Source organism: Lonchura striata, chromosome Z (genome assembly GCF_046129695.1).
Source record: "Lonchura striata isolate bLonStr1 chromosome Z, bLonStr1.mat, whole genome shotgun sequence".
NCBI classification, from domain to species: domain Eukaryota; kingdom Metazoa; phylum Chordata; class Aves; order Passeriformes; family Estrildidae; genus Lonchura; species Lonchura striata.
The window spans coordinates 33,961,756-33,977,967 of NC_134642.1; the positions used below are offsets into that span (position 1 = coordinate 33,961,756).

General features: G+C 37.3%; 1 protein-coding gene across 2 annotated transcripts in view; it reads right to left on the bottom strand.

The window, feature by feature from the left end:
* The window catches only part of PARP8 (poly(ADP-ribose) polymerase family member 8), a 120,662-nt gene that overhangs the window by 32,658 nt on the left and 71,792 nt on the right, over positions 1 to 16,212 (bottom strand). For both annotated transcript variants that reach the window (XM_021553888.2, XM_021553889.2), the window contains 5 exons: positions 14,299 to 14,365; positions 12,822 to 12,947; positions 10,233 to 10,782; positions 7,940 to 7,993; positions 7,741 to 7,836 (listed from right to left, as the gene is read on the bottom strand). In XM_021553888.2, coding sequence (XP_021409563.1) covers positions 7,741 to 7,836; positions 7,940 to 7,993; positions 10,233 to 10,782; positions 12,822 to 12,947; positions 14,299 to 14,365 — 893 coding nt within the window. The remainder of the gene's footprint in view (positions 1 to 7,740; positions 7,837 to 7,939; positions 7,994 to 10,232; positions 10,783 to 12,821; positions 12,948 to 14,298; positions 14,366 to 16,212) is intronic.

Consider the following 16,212-nt stretch of genomic DNA (forward strand, 5'->3'; position numbering starts at 1 on the left):
TGGTGAACAAACAAGCTTTATAGAATGCTAGATGGGGATGCTGCATTTGGTAACTTGTTGGCAACAGGAAAAGCTATACTGCAGTCTTTTTACTCTGTCAGTAAAATATACATTATTTGAAATCTATTCTATTAACATACAGGTTGTAGCTGGAAAGGCTTTTTTCATAAAAAGAGATAAAACCAGCCTATATTTTGGCATAAGGATTAGAAAGACCACAGTGTTATTCCACAAAAATCTTGGAATTCCATAAGCATCTTGGCTTAACTCCAGTTGACTAAACATATTTGTACACCTACACTTTTCTCCACAGTTCAGTGATGTTTATTCTGTTCAAGAAATTTCCTAGGACTAAGCAGCATACTCAATGCTCCTGTGTTTTCTGTGGTGTCTAAGACTCTTGTATTCAAAACACAGAGAAATCCAAGACCTCTTCAAGTCAACAAGACTCCACAAAGGGCAAGACTTCACCCATAGTAAACAAAATATAACTGAGAGCACTTTGAGACAAAAAATAGTTTAAAAAAATGCAAGCTCACTAATGGAAAAAAATTTATCAGAATGACAGGACTATGCTTATTTTTACAGCTAAATAATAGGAACAGATATTTCAGATATTGCTTTATGATATTTTACTGTTCATATATTATGGGGAAAACATTAAATAGCAGAAATGTATGCTGTACAAATTTCAAAGAAACTAGCTGTAATATTTAATATTGTTGATTTTTTTTTACTAATCCTTTCTTTGTTCTAAGGAGGTCTCAGTCTGAGGTTTCAACACAAGATGGCACTCTATGGAGACTTCTTTACTAAAAAAAAAGGAAAACTGATACACAGATTGTCTTTTGTTTACCTCATTGAATATATTCTGAGATTATTTTGTTTTGTATAATTGTCTCATAGGTGTCTAAAACCCATTCACTCATGTTGTTCTGTTAATAGCCTTAGTATTTTGCAAATGAGGAATTTGGGAAGGCACAGAACATCAAGACAGATATCAGCTTTACAAATTACACTATGTAAAAGCTGAATAAGATCAAAGAATTACAGAAAGATTGAAGTTGGCAAGGATCTACACAGGTCATCTAGTCCAACATCCCTGCTCAAGCATGGTCACCTGGAGCCAGCTACCCTGAGCAGACAGTTTTGGAATTTCTCCATGGAAGTGAACTCCACAACCTCTCTGGACAACTTGTTCCTATGCTCAGTCACATTCAGAAAAGGTGAAAAAGGTAAAAAGTGTTTCCTGTTGTTCCACTAAAACCTCCTGTGTTTCAGGTTGTATCCTCTGCCCCTTGTCATTCCAATGAACACACCATACAGGGCCTGGCCCCATCCTTTTTGCACCCTTCCTTCAAATATTTATAGACATTAGTAAGATCCCACCCATGCCTTCTTTTTTCCAGGCTCTCAGCCTTTCCTCCTGTGTGATGTGCTCCAGCCCCTTTAATCATCTCAGTGACTTTTCACTGGACTTTCTCCAGTAGCACCATCCCTTTCTCGTGCTCAGGAGCACAGAACAGGCACAGTGTGACCTCACCAGGGCAGTGTGCAGGGGCAACATCACATCTCTCCACACACTTAGACAGTTTTTACCATTTCATGTAGCCCAGAACACCATTAGCCTTCCATACCACAAGTACACATTGCTTTCTCGTGTCCAAGCTGGTGTCCTTGTCTGCCCAAGCCAAGCTGCTTTCCAGCTGGCTGGGCCCCGGCATACACTGGTGCCTGGGTTTCTTCCTCCCCACCTTCAGGACTTTGCATTTCTCTTTGCTGAACTGCATGATGTTCTTGACATCCCACTACTCCAGGCTGTCGAGGTCCCTCTGTACAGCACCCATCGCTCTGGAGTACGACACACATATCCATTTTTTCCACCATCTGCAAACTCTCTGAGAAGACACTCTGCACCATCATCTAGGTGATTAATGAAGGTACTAAACAGGACTGGACCCACTACTGACACCTGGGGTACACCACTGAGTTGCTGACCTCTAAGTAGACTTTACCCAGCTGAACATCACACTCGAGGCCCAGACATCCAGCCAGTTTTCAGACCATCTCCTCAATCAGGCCACGCATCAACAACTTGTCTAAAAGGATCTTATGGCACACACTGTCAAAAGCCTTACTCACATTCAGGCAGAAAATACCCACTGCTCTCCCCTCATCTACCAGACCAGTCACTTCCTCAAAGAAGTTGATAATCAAGTCAGTCAAGTGTGAATTCTCAGTGGTGAAACCATGCTGACTCTTTGTGAAGATGTTTTTGTCCTTAATGTGCCTGAAGATGGTTTTGAGGCTTAGCTACTTCATCACCTTTCTACAGATCAAGGTGAGGGTGACGAGGGTGGAGTTACCTGGATCCTCTCCTTCTTGCCCTTCTTGAAGAGAGGACTGACATTTTCTTTATTCCAGTCTTCAAATATGGTATCACATTTTTATTACACTTCTTTTAATCAGATCCTTAAATATAATAACCACTTTTGTTAATGACTCATGATCTCATAATATTAAATGTCTGTAATAAAAGTACATGCTGAATTCCTTAAACAACTTATTTCTCTACTGTTACAGTAGCAGAACTTTTGCATTATTAAAATGCAACTTAGTCCTTTCCTAGAATATTCTAGCAGTAATAAAAGGAAGACTTTAATAAAGCATTAAAAGAAGTAAATACCCAGCTAACACTGAACCAAATAATCCTTAGGTTTCTTTATTACAGTCTTAAATCTGCTCTGGAAAATACATGCTTTAGCTAGATGAACCAAAGCAGATGGTTTAAAAGGACCTTTGGAGGTCAGTCAGTACTTTCATTCTCACATACATTATTAACTTTATCTAAACTTTATCCAAGATTTTAGATAAAGCTAAAGCAAGTTTTTTGTAAAGCTTTATCAGGCATTGTAACAGGCTGCTCAGAGTAGCTGTGCAGTCTCCATTCTTGGAGATCTTCAAAAGCCAATGAAAGGCAGTGGATGAAACAAATTCCAGTTTCAGGAATTTTTCATTAGAGATGCATGCCCCATGCAAGAATCTGTCAGTACTTCAGAATGGGTTGTGTAGAAGTAATTCAACTTTCCTAAGTTAGTTTCTAACATCTAATATGATACTGTCGTTTGAAAGAAATCAGGATAATTTATGTAACTATTTAAACAACACAGATGTGAATGAGCTACCAACTGTTTAAAAATGTTAGGGGAAAAAAGCATTTCACAATGTTGTTGAAACAATCCAAATCTAGTCATTAATTACAAACAAATAATAGTCCATTCTCACTCATCTAAACAACTTCTCTGTTGAAAACAAATTCTAAGAAGGGAACATGAGGCTAATAATTCAAATGACCAGACCCTTACTTTTTTCAGTAGATTTGCCATGTCTGCCTTCTGTGTGCTTCCTCCATAAAACCTGTATTTGACCTTTCACTTTCCTCTTGTTCAAAACAGAGGAAGGAGATACTTCAGAAGACGGCGGCAGAGCTCCTGAGAGCTCTGTAGCACAGGTTGCCTTGTACGAAGATGCACTGTGATTCTTCACATAACTTAAGGGAGCTGTTTGGATGTAGAGACTGCAGTCCCAACACTCGCTAATGATTTCAAAGCTGTTTCTTAATCTTATTGTGAAAAGTGAAATATGCAGGATTCCAATCATCATTAGAAATGACTGCATGAAATAACATTGGACCATATTATGAAAGTGCTTAAAGAATATTTTTTATTCTTAGATCTTTGTATTCCCTACGTTTTTCCTCTGATTTGCAGAACAACTGAAAATCATTCCACGTAGTGATTTCAAGTAATTTTCCAATTTCGGTGGTACTCTATGTAAGTGTGTCTCTCTAAACATCCATTTAGGCTTTTATAACTTTTGGTGTACTGCAAATAATCCTCAGATCTCACTGTGCTTTTGAAATAAATACAGAAGAAACATGCTATGATGAGATCTTTCATGCCTGTCTTATCTGGGAAAGGTGTGAATACTTACAGGAAAACATTGCCTACTTTATTACTGTGGGATTTTCTTAAGTGGATGGAATGAAACAGTGGACCATGGGCCTTTTCTAAAGAAGTGTGTTACAACTTCATGATGTGCTATAAGACTTTTATCCTTAGATATATGATTCCTTCTTCCATTTAAGAGAACCTTTGTTCTTCCCCTTCTCAGTAATATAGGTGCAGCTCCTTGTGAGTGCATTATGTTTGGGCATGTTCTAAGGCCACCCCATCTACCAAATCTCTTTTGTTTTACACACACACACATAAACTTGTGGCGTACACAGAGGAAATTAGTATTTAACTCTGGTCTTCTGTATTTCAGGGAATTTTGGAGCTCAAAAGAAAACTGGTTATTCTCAAAGATACTCACTTTGCTCTGTAAATAAATTCCTAAGAGAAATATAATAATTTCTTACTTATTGATATTCAGGAAGCCAATAAAGCGGCCCCTTTATTTATCCTCAATAAAGGACTAAGAAGGCCTAACAGCACCCAGAGATTTCAATGTACAAAGGGGATCCCTGAAGCAGTAGGGAACATTTGCATGATCAGATAATTATGGAGAGCTCTGGAGCAAGACAGATGTCCACTGTAAAATCATCAAGTCAAACATATGCAATCATGTCATGCAGCTGTTCTGCAACAAAATCTCCCATATAGTGATATGTCTGCCATGTGGATCTAGTGCCTAAATAAAGCCATACAAAATGATACATCTTGTTGTCATCAAGTGGTTGCTATCTTATAGGAAAAAAGATGTCAGGATTTTTTAAAAGTAACTTAAATTGAAATAGATATTAAAGCCAGACTACTCCCCCAGAAAATTTAGGAAAATGAAACATAATACTGAGAAGAAAGCTTGCTAAGAGAGATTGATTGAAAGATACTTTATAACTAAGATAAAATGATAGTCTGCAGAAATAAAAAAAAATTTCTCTCAGTTTCAGATGGTTTCTTCAGCTATTGTGAGGATGAGACATTTGTATTTCCCAAGTCAGTAATAACTAGCACAAAAAACTATGTACAGCATAAGAGTTTGTAAGTAGGTATAAAAGACTGTAATTGTTGTGTGATGGCAATTGTTCAATTTTTTAAAACTGCATTTAAGACAATTAATAAACTATACTATAGCACCAGGCTGACATATGGGAGGATCAGAGAATCAAATTTCTCAGTGGTCTCCTTATAACTGCATAAAACCACATAAAAGATCAGAAAATCAAACCTATATACACATTAATTTTTCAAGCAGTAACTTTATTATGCTTTTATAATTTCATAGATCTTTTTTGCTGTTGAAAAAAAAGGTCCAAAACATAGAAGGGAAACTCACCATTAAAAGTACCCACACCTAGACACAAACCTGTGTGCGGGAACTGAACTTTAAAGGGAGAAACTGGTGAATGACCCAGAATTATACAGCCTGTGGCACCTCTCATGACACAACCTGCTGCAGAGAGAGCCTGTCATGTAATGCCTTCAGGATGCAGGCATCTGTAGAAAACGAGATCTGGATACTCGTGCTAAGCACACCATGGCAAGGTACACACCATTACAAAACTTGGTGAGGTTATGGTGGTATCCAAAGAGAGAACTCTTTACAAAGGACAGACACCCTCAATAAAACTACACTGCATGCAGCCATGCCTTAAATGAAAGCTTGCTGCGTTCTTGTAACAAAAATACTCAATTTCTGAGATCTGCTCCTGCAGCAGTACTAATGAGCAAATGCTCTTTTTCCTTACACACATTATATATATACACATATATATGTATGCATGTATGTGTATGTGTGTGTTCAACTGAAGCATGTACATAAACCCCACAAACTGACTACCTTCAAGCTGACCCTAGCCAGAGCTCTCAGTAGAATGAAGCATAAATTTCCTTAACACACTCCAAGGCCAGCTAATGCTCAATTCACACTGAGATCCTTTCTCACCTTCTACAGAAGTGCAAACTCATTAATGGCTCTATATTGCTTATTGAGTCATTCAAGCATGCACAGAGTATGCTAGATTTCTTCCTGGTATCTAATTTTTCCTAGGTTATATAATGACACTCTTCTGTTTTTGCCAAACTTGTCAGGTTATGCCACTTCAAAGGCACTGATGAATATGTGTTGAGGAGCAAATATGGTTGCAGCTTCTTCTGTTGTGAAATGCTGACAAACTCTTAGACAGATAGCTCTAAAATGATCCTTTTTTAATTTGAAGACACAAAAGAGTAATTCTCAGAGATTTTCATCTTTAAGGTGGGAAAAAAGGAATTTAGATTTTTTCATTTAGAGCAGATAACTTTACATTCTGGTTCTTTTAAATAGAATAAATCCTACTGTTTGCTTTGATTTATAGATAATAGATAAACTCCAATAACTTAAATAACTATGTTTTTCAAAACAAGGTCAGATTTTTTTTAATCACTCTTCAAACATTACTGATTTTGTCTTATGTCTTTCTGTCACAGGTAATATACACAGCAGTGCAGTCAAACACAAACAGTGAGGAACTGATGCCTTTTTACAGGCTTCTAATCAGTTTTGGCTACTGATAAACCTGTCAGAATACATTGCTTTTAAAAGATAGATATGAGCTAGAAGAAGCAAAAATAACTCTGGATATCCAAAACTATAGGGGTTTAACCATGACATAAACCATTTGTACACTCTACATGCAGTCAGAATGCCTGACCCTGGTGCCAGTCAGTATCAAGGGAAGTGACACTGAGGTGACTTCTGCTACCAGGTAGAGCAATAGTCCTCCTGAATTCAAATCCATGGAACTACCACAAACAAGATCTGCTTCAGCTTATGTGTAGCTGCTGGCCACACTGTGAAGAAATCGTCTGGTATCAGCCAGACCATTCATTCACTGGAGTTAGTTTTCATGGCTTTAAAATCTTTTCAGGTTACTCATATTTCATTACTGGATGAAGGGCAGGTGAAACAAGAGGATTCTAAACTGCAAGACCAGCCCTAAAGCTAAGAATTGCATTCTGTTAAAATACTCTTTCACAAAGATGCACTGATCCAGGCAGTGTGTCTCTCATGATTGATCTTACTCTTTTACACTGTTCCATCAACAGCATGAGAGGCTACAATGATCAGCAGGAAAAATTCTATTCCCAGTCATACAGGAATGAAATGAGGAGCTGCCTAACTGGCCAGACTTTGGGCATACAGAGCCACAGCAGTTATCCTAGACTGGGTCACTCCTAGATCAGGCATTTTACAGAACATATCTTTCGACTGCCTTTTTTATCACATTTGAGAATGGCTCATTCCAGCAGCCTGTGAGCGAAACAAGGTCAGAATTTCACAGAGTGCTGGCATTAACACCAGTGTATGTAAATACCATGGTCATGGTTTGATAAAAGCTCAAGGATGAGGTGCCCTAAACTTTCAGAAGAATGCCAGAGCACTGGGAAAACACTCTAATGCACTTCTCTGAGTTATGTGGCTGCGACTACTGCAGCACAATAGTGTTCGGTGAAATACATGCCCTTTTACATTTATGTGGTATGATAAAACTTAATTTCTCTCTCCCTTCCCTGTGAGACCTTTTTTGTTTCCAAATTTACAGCAAAACCTAGTTAATATGCTCCATATTTTTGCATCTCAAAAAAGTATTAGGATGAAACCCATCTGAAATAATTTAATGGTTTTCCAACAGGTTTGTATGGTCCACAGCTATTCAAAGCACTACAAAATGCATTGTTTTACCAGCACACCACTTACCCGCAGCATAGGGCCATTCTGGAACACATGAGGTTCATCACAAACTACACAGTATTCATTCAATACTGGTATCCGCTGCTCAGCAAATTCAATACTCTGAGAACAATGAAAATGAGAATAACAGCATCTGCTTAAAAATAATTAACAGTCAGCTCATGCTCCACAGTGTTTCATATGTGAGTAGCATATGACATCCTACCTGCACAAGAAAGCCGCGGTCTCGCACCGGAATGCATTTTGCACCATAATTTTGCTGCAACGGAAAAGTTGAGGCAACTTCAGTGTTGGCAGACTATTTATAAGGAAATGGTAGAACATTTTTAAGTTTTTGCATGTAAATATGCAAACAAAAAACATCTAAAGATGCGCGAACCTGATTACAAATAATCAATCCTTTTACTGTTTACTGATATGGGGTAGGTTTTTAGTATTTCTTCCTAGCTCTTAAATCTGATGGAGATTTGTATCTCACCAGTCAAGAAGCTTCAATCTCAAATGAAAACACCAGTGCCTCTACTCCATCCTAATAAACTGATATTTGGTAACTTCCACTAAGTTTTCACTGCATATTGCCTATCCAAATACAGGCTGTATGTTAAGGCTTGAAAGACTACTGTAACTCTCAGAAATACTAAAAACTTTTTTATTTTATATGTACTAAGGTCTCACTTCTGCAACACTGGACTAACATATCTTTATGCTCAGATACTAATCAAATTCTTTTTCTTTCAGCACACAACAACATAAATCAGAAGTAACTTCTGCTAACAAGACTCAGTGAGATTCAGACTTCCCTCCAGACTGGCATCTATTTCAACCAAACATTGTTTTGGGGAGAGTTAGACCAGCTCCATTTACAGTGTTTTGGCAGGTTCTTTTTAAATAGGGTTATTTCCTTTCATTTTTCTACTGTTTAATTGCTTAACTGCTTTTTCATTTTTCTTCTGGGAAACAATTCTGCTTGTATTGATATATACTCATATTTTAGCTGAGAATTGAAGAGAACTCAAGTATCTTGATTCACCACTCCTACATTCCATTGACTTCAAATTGCAGTTAGGCACCCAGGTTACATATATATCTGGTGCCTGCATATAAAATATGAAATAGAATCTTGATGCCCTTCTACTAACATCAAACTACATCTGACCATGTACATCATGATCTTCCCTCAAAGTAAGTGCACTGAAGCAATAAATTATGGGTAGTTTTCATAGGCTGCCAAACAGGCCTGCCTTTTTTCCTTATCAGTTGATAACATCAGTAATGAAACCTAGTCAGCTCTTCATTATCTTAAAAAAACAGAGGGACTTTTCCTATTAATATCAGGAGAGTAAAGTCTTGCTATGTTAATATATCCTCTGCTGAATCAGAAAAAAGTGCATCTCTAAACTGCAACAAAAATAAAGTCTGATGGCTCATCTTAAATGAATTTTACTGTGCACATCACATGAATCAACCACACAATATACATATAAATGATCTTATGATAGTGTATCCCTGCCTTTAGATCTGAAGTGTATAGCTTAAAGTTTACTAGATTACCATGAAACATAGTGCACTCAATGTAATTTCATTATGTAGAAAGCACTGTTTTAAACATATGTATGGCATCTGAAGAAAGAATCAGCTTCCAAGGTGCCACCAGGAAAAGGGAATAGAGAGAACTATTTTCTAAACACTTCTCCCCAGATCACACACAAAAAACAGGCTGTTGCCTTGAAAGACTGCAAACAAACCCACTCTTCCTTCTAAAGTAAAAAGCCATCTTTAAAGAGGTATAGGCAGAAGAATCGATTTTGAAAGCTCTTTCTTAAATGCAAGAGCATATGCTGCCCTCTGTTTTCCCAATTGATCATGTCTCTGAGGAAAGTAAGAGGGCCAGCATGGGCCCAGTTCCTTGTGTGGCCTCTGATGTCCCTCACCACATTTGAAGGTTTAAGTTTAGCCCTCCACAAATCACAAATGTGCAAGAGGTGAATGGAACCATGACTGAACTTGTTGCAGTATGATGGGGATGATGATGATTATAATGCAAATGCAAAGATTAGAAGGAAAGGGGACATCTATGGACGTCTAATGGACAGTTGTTTCCCCCACGAAGCAAGCAGGGAAATGAGAAAACTCCTCTGCAACCAACCTAATTTTGCAGCACAGAAGTGCACACTGTATCTTCTTCCTGCAGGAAGCATGCAGGGAAGAAGTGGGTGACTGAATTTTTTTCGTGACCAGCTGAGCTGAATTTCAACATGACACATAAAATCTCTGTCCCAACCCCAGCAAATTCTGATTTTATAACTTAAGTATATGTGTATGCACAGCTGTTTGAATCCTCCTTAAAAAGCTGACTTCATTGCTCTTGTCTTCTAGCATATCTAATATAGTCATTATCATAAATCCTAAGTATTAATGCCTTTGCACAAAAAGCATAACAGCACATTTGGAAAATAATAGGAGGAAAATGAGCAGAATACAAAAAAAATGTTACTCACAGCAGTTTGTGAAGGTGATGATGAGGATGGTGTTAAGATACCAATAAGCCCTGAGGTAAGAGAGAGCCTCCTGCTCTCTGCCATGGTGGACTCCTTGAAAGGCTCCGTTTTGGATGATTTAGGGGCATTGGAGTAAGCCTTGCTGAGCAACTTGTGATTCTTCAATCCATCCAATTCTTCCATTCTAAGGTTACTGGAGTAGGATCTGCTTAAAAGTTTGTGGGGCTTCAAGGTGCTGTTGTGCTCACATCGAGGATCCCCAGAGCACGACCTATTTAACACCTTATGGGGCTTTAAAGTGATGCACTCCTCCTGCTTGACAGCTGCAGAGCAAGCACGACTCAGCAGTTTGTGCGACCTAAGAGCCCTAGGGTCACTCGATAACGAGCGGCCAAATGTTCTGTGAGATTTTGTGGCACACACATCCTCCGCCTTCACTGTGCTAGAGCAAGTCCTTCTCAGTAGTTTGTGAGTCTTGGAGATGCCATCCTGTTCTGGCTTCAGTTTTGATTTATTCTTACCACAGCCAGGTGGAGGATAACTTGGCGACCTTAGAATAAAGAACATGGCAAAGTTGGAGAATAATCAAAAACCTTGGCAAATCAAGCAAGATCACAGAGATATAAACACTTTTAAGTGCCACCCATGTTTATATTTTTTACTAGTAATAATGCAACCCAAACTTTTAATAAACAATTGTATATAAAACATCTTCCAATATCAAAACATGCAACTTACTCCTATTTACACACAAGCACATTAATCAAAATGACAATCAACTGATTAAGTAGAAGTTAGACCTGCGACCTTACAGCTTTTTGTAAGGTCTTCTGTGTCTCAAAACAAACAAATTATTCTGTAAATTATCTTTGAAATGAAATCTACCTCTTATAACACATTCTCCTTATCAAAATTTATCTTTTCTATGTAATGCCCACAACATGATCCCATGCAAGTTATTGTATTCTGGACACAGCATAAAAAATTCTATGTTTAGATCCAATGGAAGATACAATGAGCAGTGACACGTGGGAGACATTAAATTTAATTCAGATGAAAAGAATATTATTTTAAAACCATCATAATAATGTGGGCAATTTGTGAAAGACAAATTTATTCCCTTCTTTCTGGTTCTAGACAAATTCTAAGTCTGTACTACTAGAAATGAGAATGTGAGAGACCTAAATTAAGAATGCAGAAAGTAAAAAACAAAGGGTTTTTATGAAACAACATCCACACAAACTGTTACATTTCTGTAAAGTTCACATTTGCCTGTCCTTGCAAAGAATGTGTAACAGGCATGCTGAATCATTTTCCTATGTTTTATAAGCAACACCAATCTTTGGAAGTTTTTTATTTTGTTTTGGTTTGGTTTTTTGTATGTTTTGTTTTGTTAGGTGGCTTTTTTTGGTGGGGGGTAGGTTTTTCTTTTTTTTTTTTGCATCAAATAAAGAAGTTAAAACCCAAAGGGAGAGGCTGGCAGGTTTCCCCACCCTGTTAGCAAGCGTTGACAGTGGAGGAGGCAGGTGGAGCCTTACGTTTGGGCTGAGCCATTTCTGGACTTAAGCTCCCAAACCAAGAGGAAAAAGAATGGGCTGGTTTTGTATGCCCTTTGTGAATAAAAACAAGCTCCAAGCTACAGCCTGGGCTTGGCAGTCGTGTGTTGCATGGTAGGGAATGGAGAAGACTTCTACTTACAACACCATCTTTCTACCAATCTTTTTTCATCTTTGACATTCCATCCTTTTTCCATCTGAGTGCTTGCTGTATTATATCTCTTTTTCATACTCTGACCTTAGAATGGTAAAATTAATCAAAAGGAAGGAATATTCAAAGAAGCATTCAATTCAAATTCAGTAACTGAACTGAAGGAGTGATCTGTCAACCCTCCATAATCAGGAAACCACACTAGAGTAAATAGTCACCACCCTAAAAGAGGTAAAATCAGAACCTGATTCTACATATACTTACAAGTATGAGCAACTGGCAGAAATTGTAATAAATTCAAATTAATTCAAACTATTCATAAACTCTTATGCTTTCTAATGACTTTTCTCTAAAATTCTGTGCCTGCATTTCAGAAGTGGAAAACATTAATGTAGTCAAATACTGGAGTGGGGAGGGTGCTCAGCATCTTAAAGAATCATTCATTCAATAATGACCATTCCAGTTTTAAAAAACTAAATATGCAAACTGCTGTATAAAGAAGAGCTGGAAAAACACAGTCTTTAAAATATACATAACATATGCTATACATATGTATTACTTTTATTTTTATTCTTACTATTCAAGTGAAGATAAAAATAAAAACACAAGTTAAAATAAAAATAATTATTTCCAGTTCTAGTTGTAACATGGCTGTTTCAGAGAGCAGGACACTGAAATGTTCTGGCTTCTAATAATCTTAGAAGCTGCAACAATACCTAGTTCACTCCTGAAATCATGCAATGCAAGGACAGTAAACCCATGAGGTAAGATATAAATAGAGAACTTCTCTGTGAAGAAAAGTCAAGATTTCACCTTGTGAAGTCTGCTGTGGATTTTGAACAGTTTATGGTGATAAAAGCTCATTTTCCTTGCTGCAATTACCTGCGCAATGTAGAAAAGATGTGCAGAGGGGATTTCACCTTTTTGTCAGACACCTTCTTATTGTGCGTACAGTTAGATTTTTCTTTACTGTTCTTCCACTGTTGTGTAACAAATGTCTGCATGATTCTACAAATAAGGATAGAAAAGAAAGATTTTCTTATGCCAGCCAGGACATACGATATTTTAATGCTATGGTCTCGGTGGTCACCATGCAGGTGTCAATGCAGTGTTCTCACTCTACAGATGAAGTTTTCTGCCATGTATGTGGATTAATAATTGAGTGTCCCAGCTCCTCAAAACCCCTTTTTTTTCATGTAGAGCCAATTAAATATGGGACTCTTAATGAGAATACAGTCTGTGTAAAAAATCACTGCAAAACTTACGCAGATGATACCTCTCATGGGGATCTAGACATAAACTGAGTCAAGGGCATCAAATTCAGCTACAGGGGTCTACCTCTCACATGACCACTGGTTACTGCATCTGCATGGCTGAGGAGAACCTTGTTCTCTGACTCTAATTTTGCAGTGGGGGTCTTAATAGTGATAAAAGTCAAAGCTAAATTTGGTGTGAGAAAGAAATATGCCATTGCCATAGCCATGATGGACCAGTGGGCTCACGGGAATTTTTACTGCTGCTCAGCTGTGAACTGTGCAGCTAAGTTCTTGAAAATGTCATATGGGAACCTTGTGTAATTACCTGGTGCAAAAAAAACACAGACAGGGTAAATAGCAAAACATTTTAAGAGATTATTAATTTTAGGGAAGCATTTATTTCCTTTTTTTTTTCTTCAAAGTTATGTACCATAGAGATTTTAATAACTTGCTTAATTTTTAAGATTATGAAAGTGTTGCACCGAATTTCTTAAAACACTAAACAGGATTTTGTTTTCCTCAGGGGTTTCTTAATGTTGTAATGACGAGATACTAAAGCATATATACTTAAAAATTTATTACATGTACAAAAGCATATGTAAAGAGATGATTCAGCAAAGTTGTATTAGAAAGAGCTCAACTACGATCATATTAAACTGACAAATTTAACTATCCTTCCATCTTGTCCTCAAAACATGGATGGCCTGATTTTTGTGGTATATCCTAGAGGCAACCATGAAAGCATAGCCCCCTCAGGGTATGCATGAAGCTCAAAAGGACTCCTGTTTCAGAGGCTTCATCATCTAAGCAGAAAGATGAAACTGAAAATTCCTAGATATGGTCTTTATACCTTTTATAGCTTACTTCCTAAAAGGCAATAAAGTGACAGAAAACCCTGGCAAGTAACATAAGTTAGGTTCTCATCAACAAACCCAAACTTAAAATGGCAAATATTGACTTTTATTTAAAGATAAACAACTTCAAGGGGTATTGATCCAACAACAAACGTAGCAACATGAATTTTATTCTACTTGACACGGTCTGGAAACTGAAGGAGTGTTATATTTGCCTAAAAACACGGGTTTGTACTTTTCTAGACTTACTTTTTCAGCTGATGTCCCAACCCAAATCTTTCCTTAGTAGAGATCTGAAATACATCCACAGTTGGCACTAGGGAAAAAGGATATTTGTTGATATATGAACTTACAGTAGTAATGACAAACTTGTGGCCACATAAATCTTATTTAAGGACCCTCTTCTCTGTGGGGCTTTACTACAGACAATTAAATTGAAGCAATGGCAAGAGTGGACATGTCATCTAAGCATATTATGAAAGGAGTGGTCCTTTTTGGAACATCAGGCAATATAATTTATAATTTTACATATGGAATTCTCCCAAATGTATCTCTTCCCACGCATTTTGTTTACAAAAATGTATCTTTTTTTACATATACACTATGCAAGTAGCAAGCAGCATCATATTAAATGTATCTGGACTGGCAGTTTATCTCACCTAACATTTTAACCTTTTTTCCTGAGTAAGTTGTCTATACCTAGTACAGTTTCTGTGGCTACAAAGAAAGTCCAGACTTAAACTGAATTAATTTGTATCTGGATTTTGCTTCTGAGGGTGTTTTAATACAAGATCAAAAACCATCATCTAAGTGCCTGACATGTGCATTCCAGTGGCTAAGTATTACCCTAAAATTTCCTCAAGGCCTGTCCTAATACTGGTGTATCCATATTCATGTCAGAAATTGCAAATGTACAGGGTAAAGGATGGAAATTAGCTAGTGGTATTACTAAAATCCTTCCATAACATTTGCTAGATAGAAGTGGCAGATGGAAGCTAGTACTCGTTGAGAGAGCCACAGGGCCTCAAGGCAGGACAAAAACCAATGCATACTACAAGCACAAACAGCCTGCATATTTTGTATTGCATAAGGGGACAATGACCAAAGTAAAATCAAAAAGTAATTAAAACAAAAAATCTGGGGTTTGTTCAAATTTTATTAGAAATGGCAAAACAATATTTTGATGTTATTCTTATCACTCAGTTGAATTTTATTCAGAATATCCAAGTTTGTACTTTAATTTTGCTTAACAGATTAAATTTGATAATAAAATACAATATGTTTGCCATGCAATTTAACTTAGTTCAAAGATCAGTAGTTACCTCTCTTCAAATGTTATTATTCAAATAACATGAAACATAAACTCATCTTTTAAATATAAACTGCTGATTATTTTTTTGAAAGGGATGAATGATTTAATTAATGCAGTATCTTTGGATTGTCAAATTTCAGACACACTGCAGGGTTTGGTGGGACGGGGAATACTTTAAATACCATCCTACCTACAATCAGCAGTCTTATAACCTGACATCTAGACCAAAATTTTTGTCTAGACTCTACATTCAGATGAGACATGCCAATACCACTAGCTGATTCATCCTCTCTAACACAGGTTTCTAAGGCATGAGGGACTAACTGCCCACGCAGCCCCTACTGAGACAAGCTATTAAATAGAAGAACTATCTAAAATCAGTGTATTACACAGCTACAGGGTGGTACTCATATCCTCCACTGTGCTTTGCAATGTACTGTGTTCTTGTTTCTCAATGAATAGAATGTAGTATAGGAGAAAAACATAAAATTCTGGCTCTGTATTCTCAAGAAAACAGAAGAGGAATTCACAGAATTAACATAAAAGATGGTGGATCTCACTGTGCTTTGCTAGTAAGTAAAGAGACATGGCTGAAAAAAGCAGCTGAGCTCATAAAACCTAAAGTTCTTGCCTGTGGCCCTGCTCCTGCCTTTCTCAGAACTCCAGCACTCCCACAAGCAGTCAGCTTGCAGCACTGGGAACTGTGTTTGCCACCTTAACCTTGTCATTGATGAAGAATATATATTCTTGTTACTTCTCATTTCTCACTGCATGCTGCTCTACACACTTCACCTTCTCGTATTTGCTGCACTTCTTTATTTTTTAAATTACATTTTGATAGGAATGTTCTG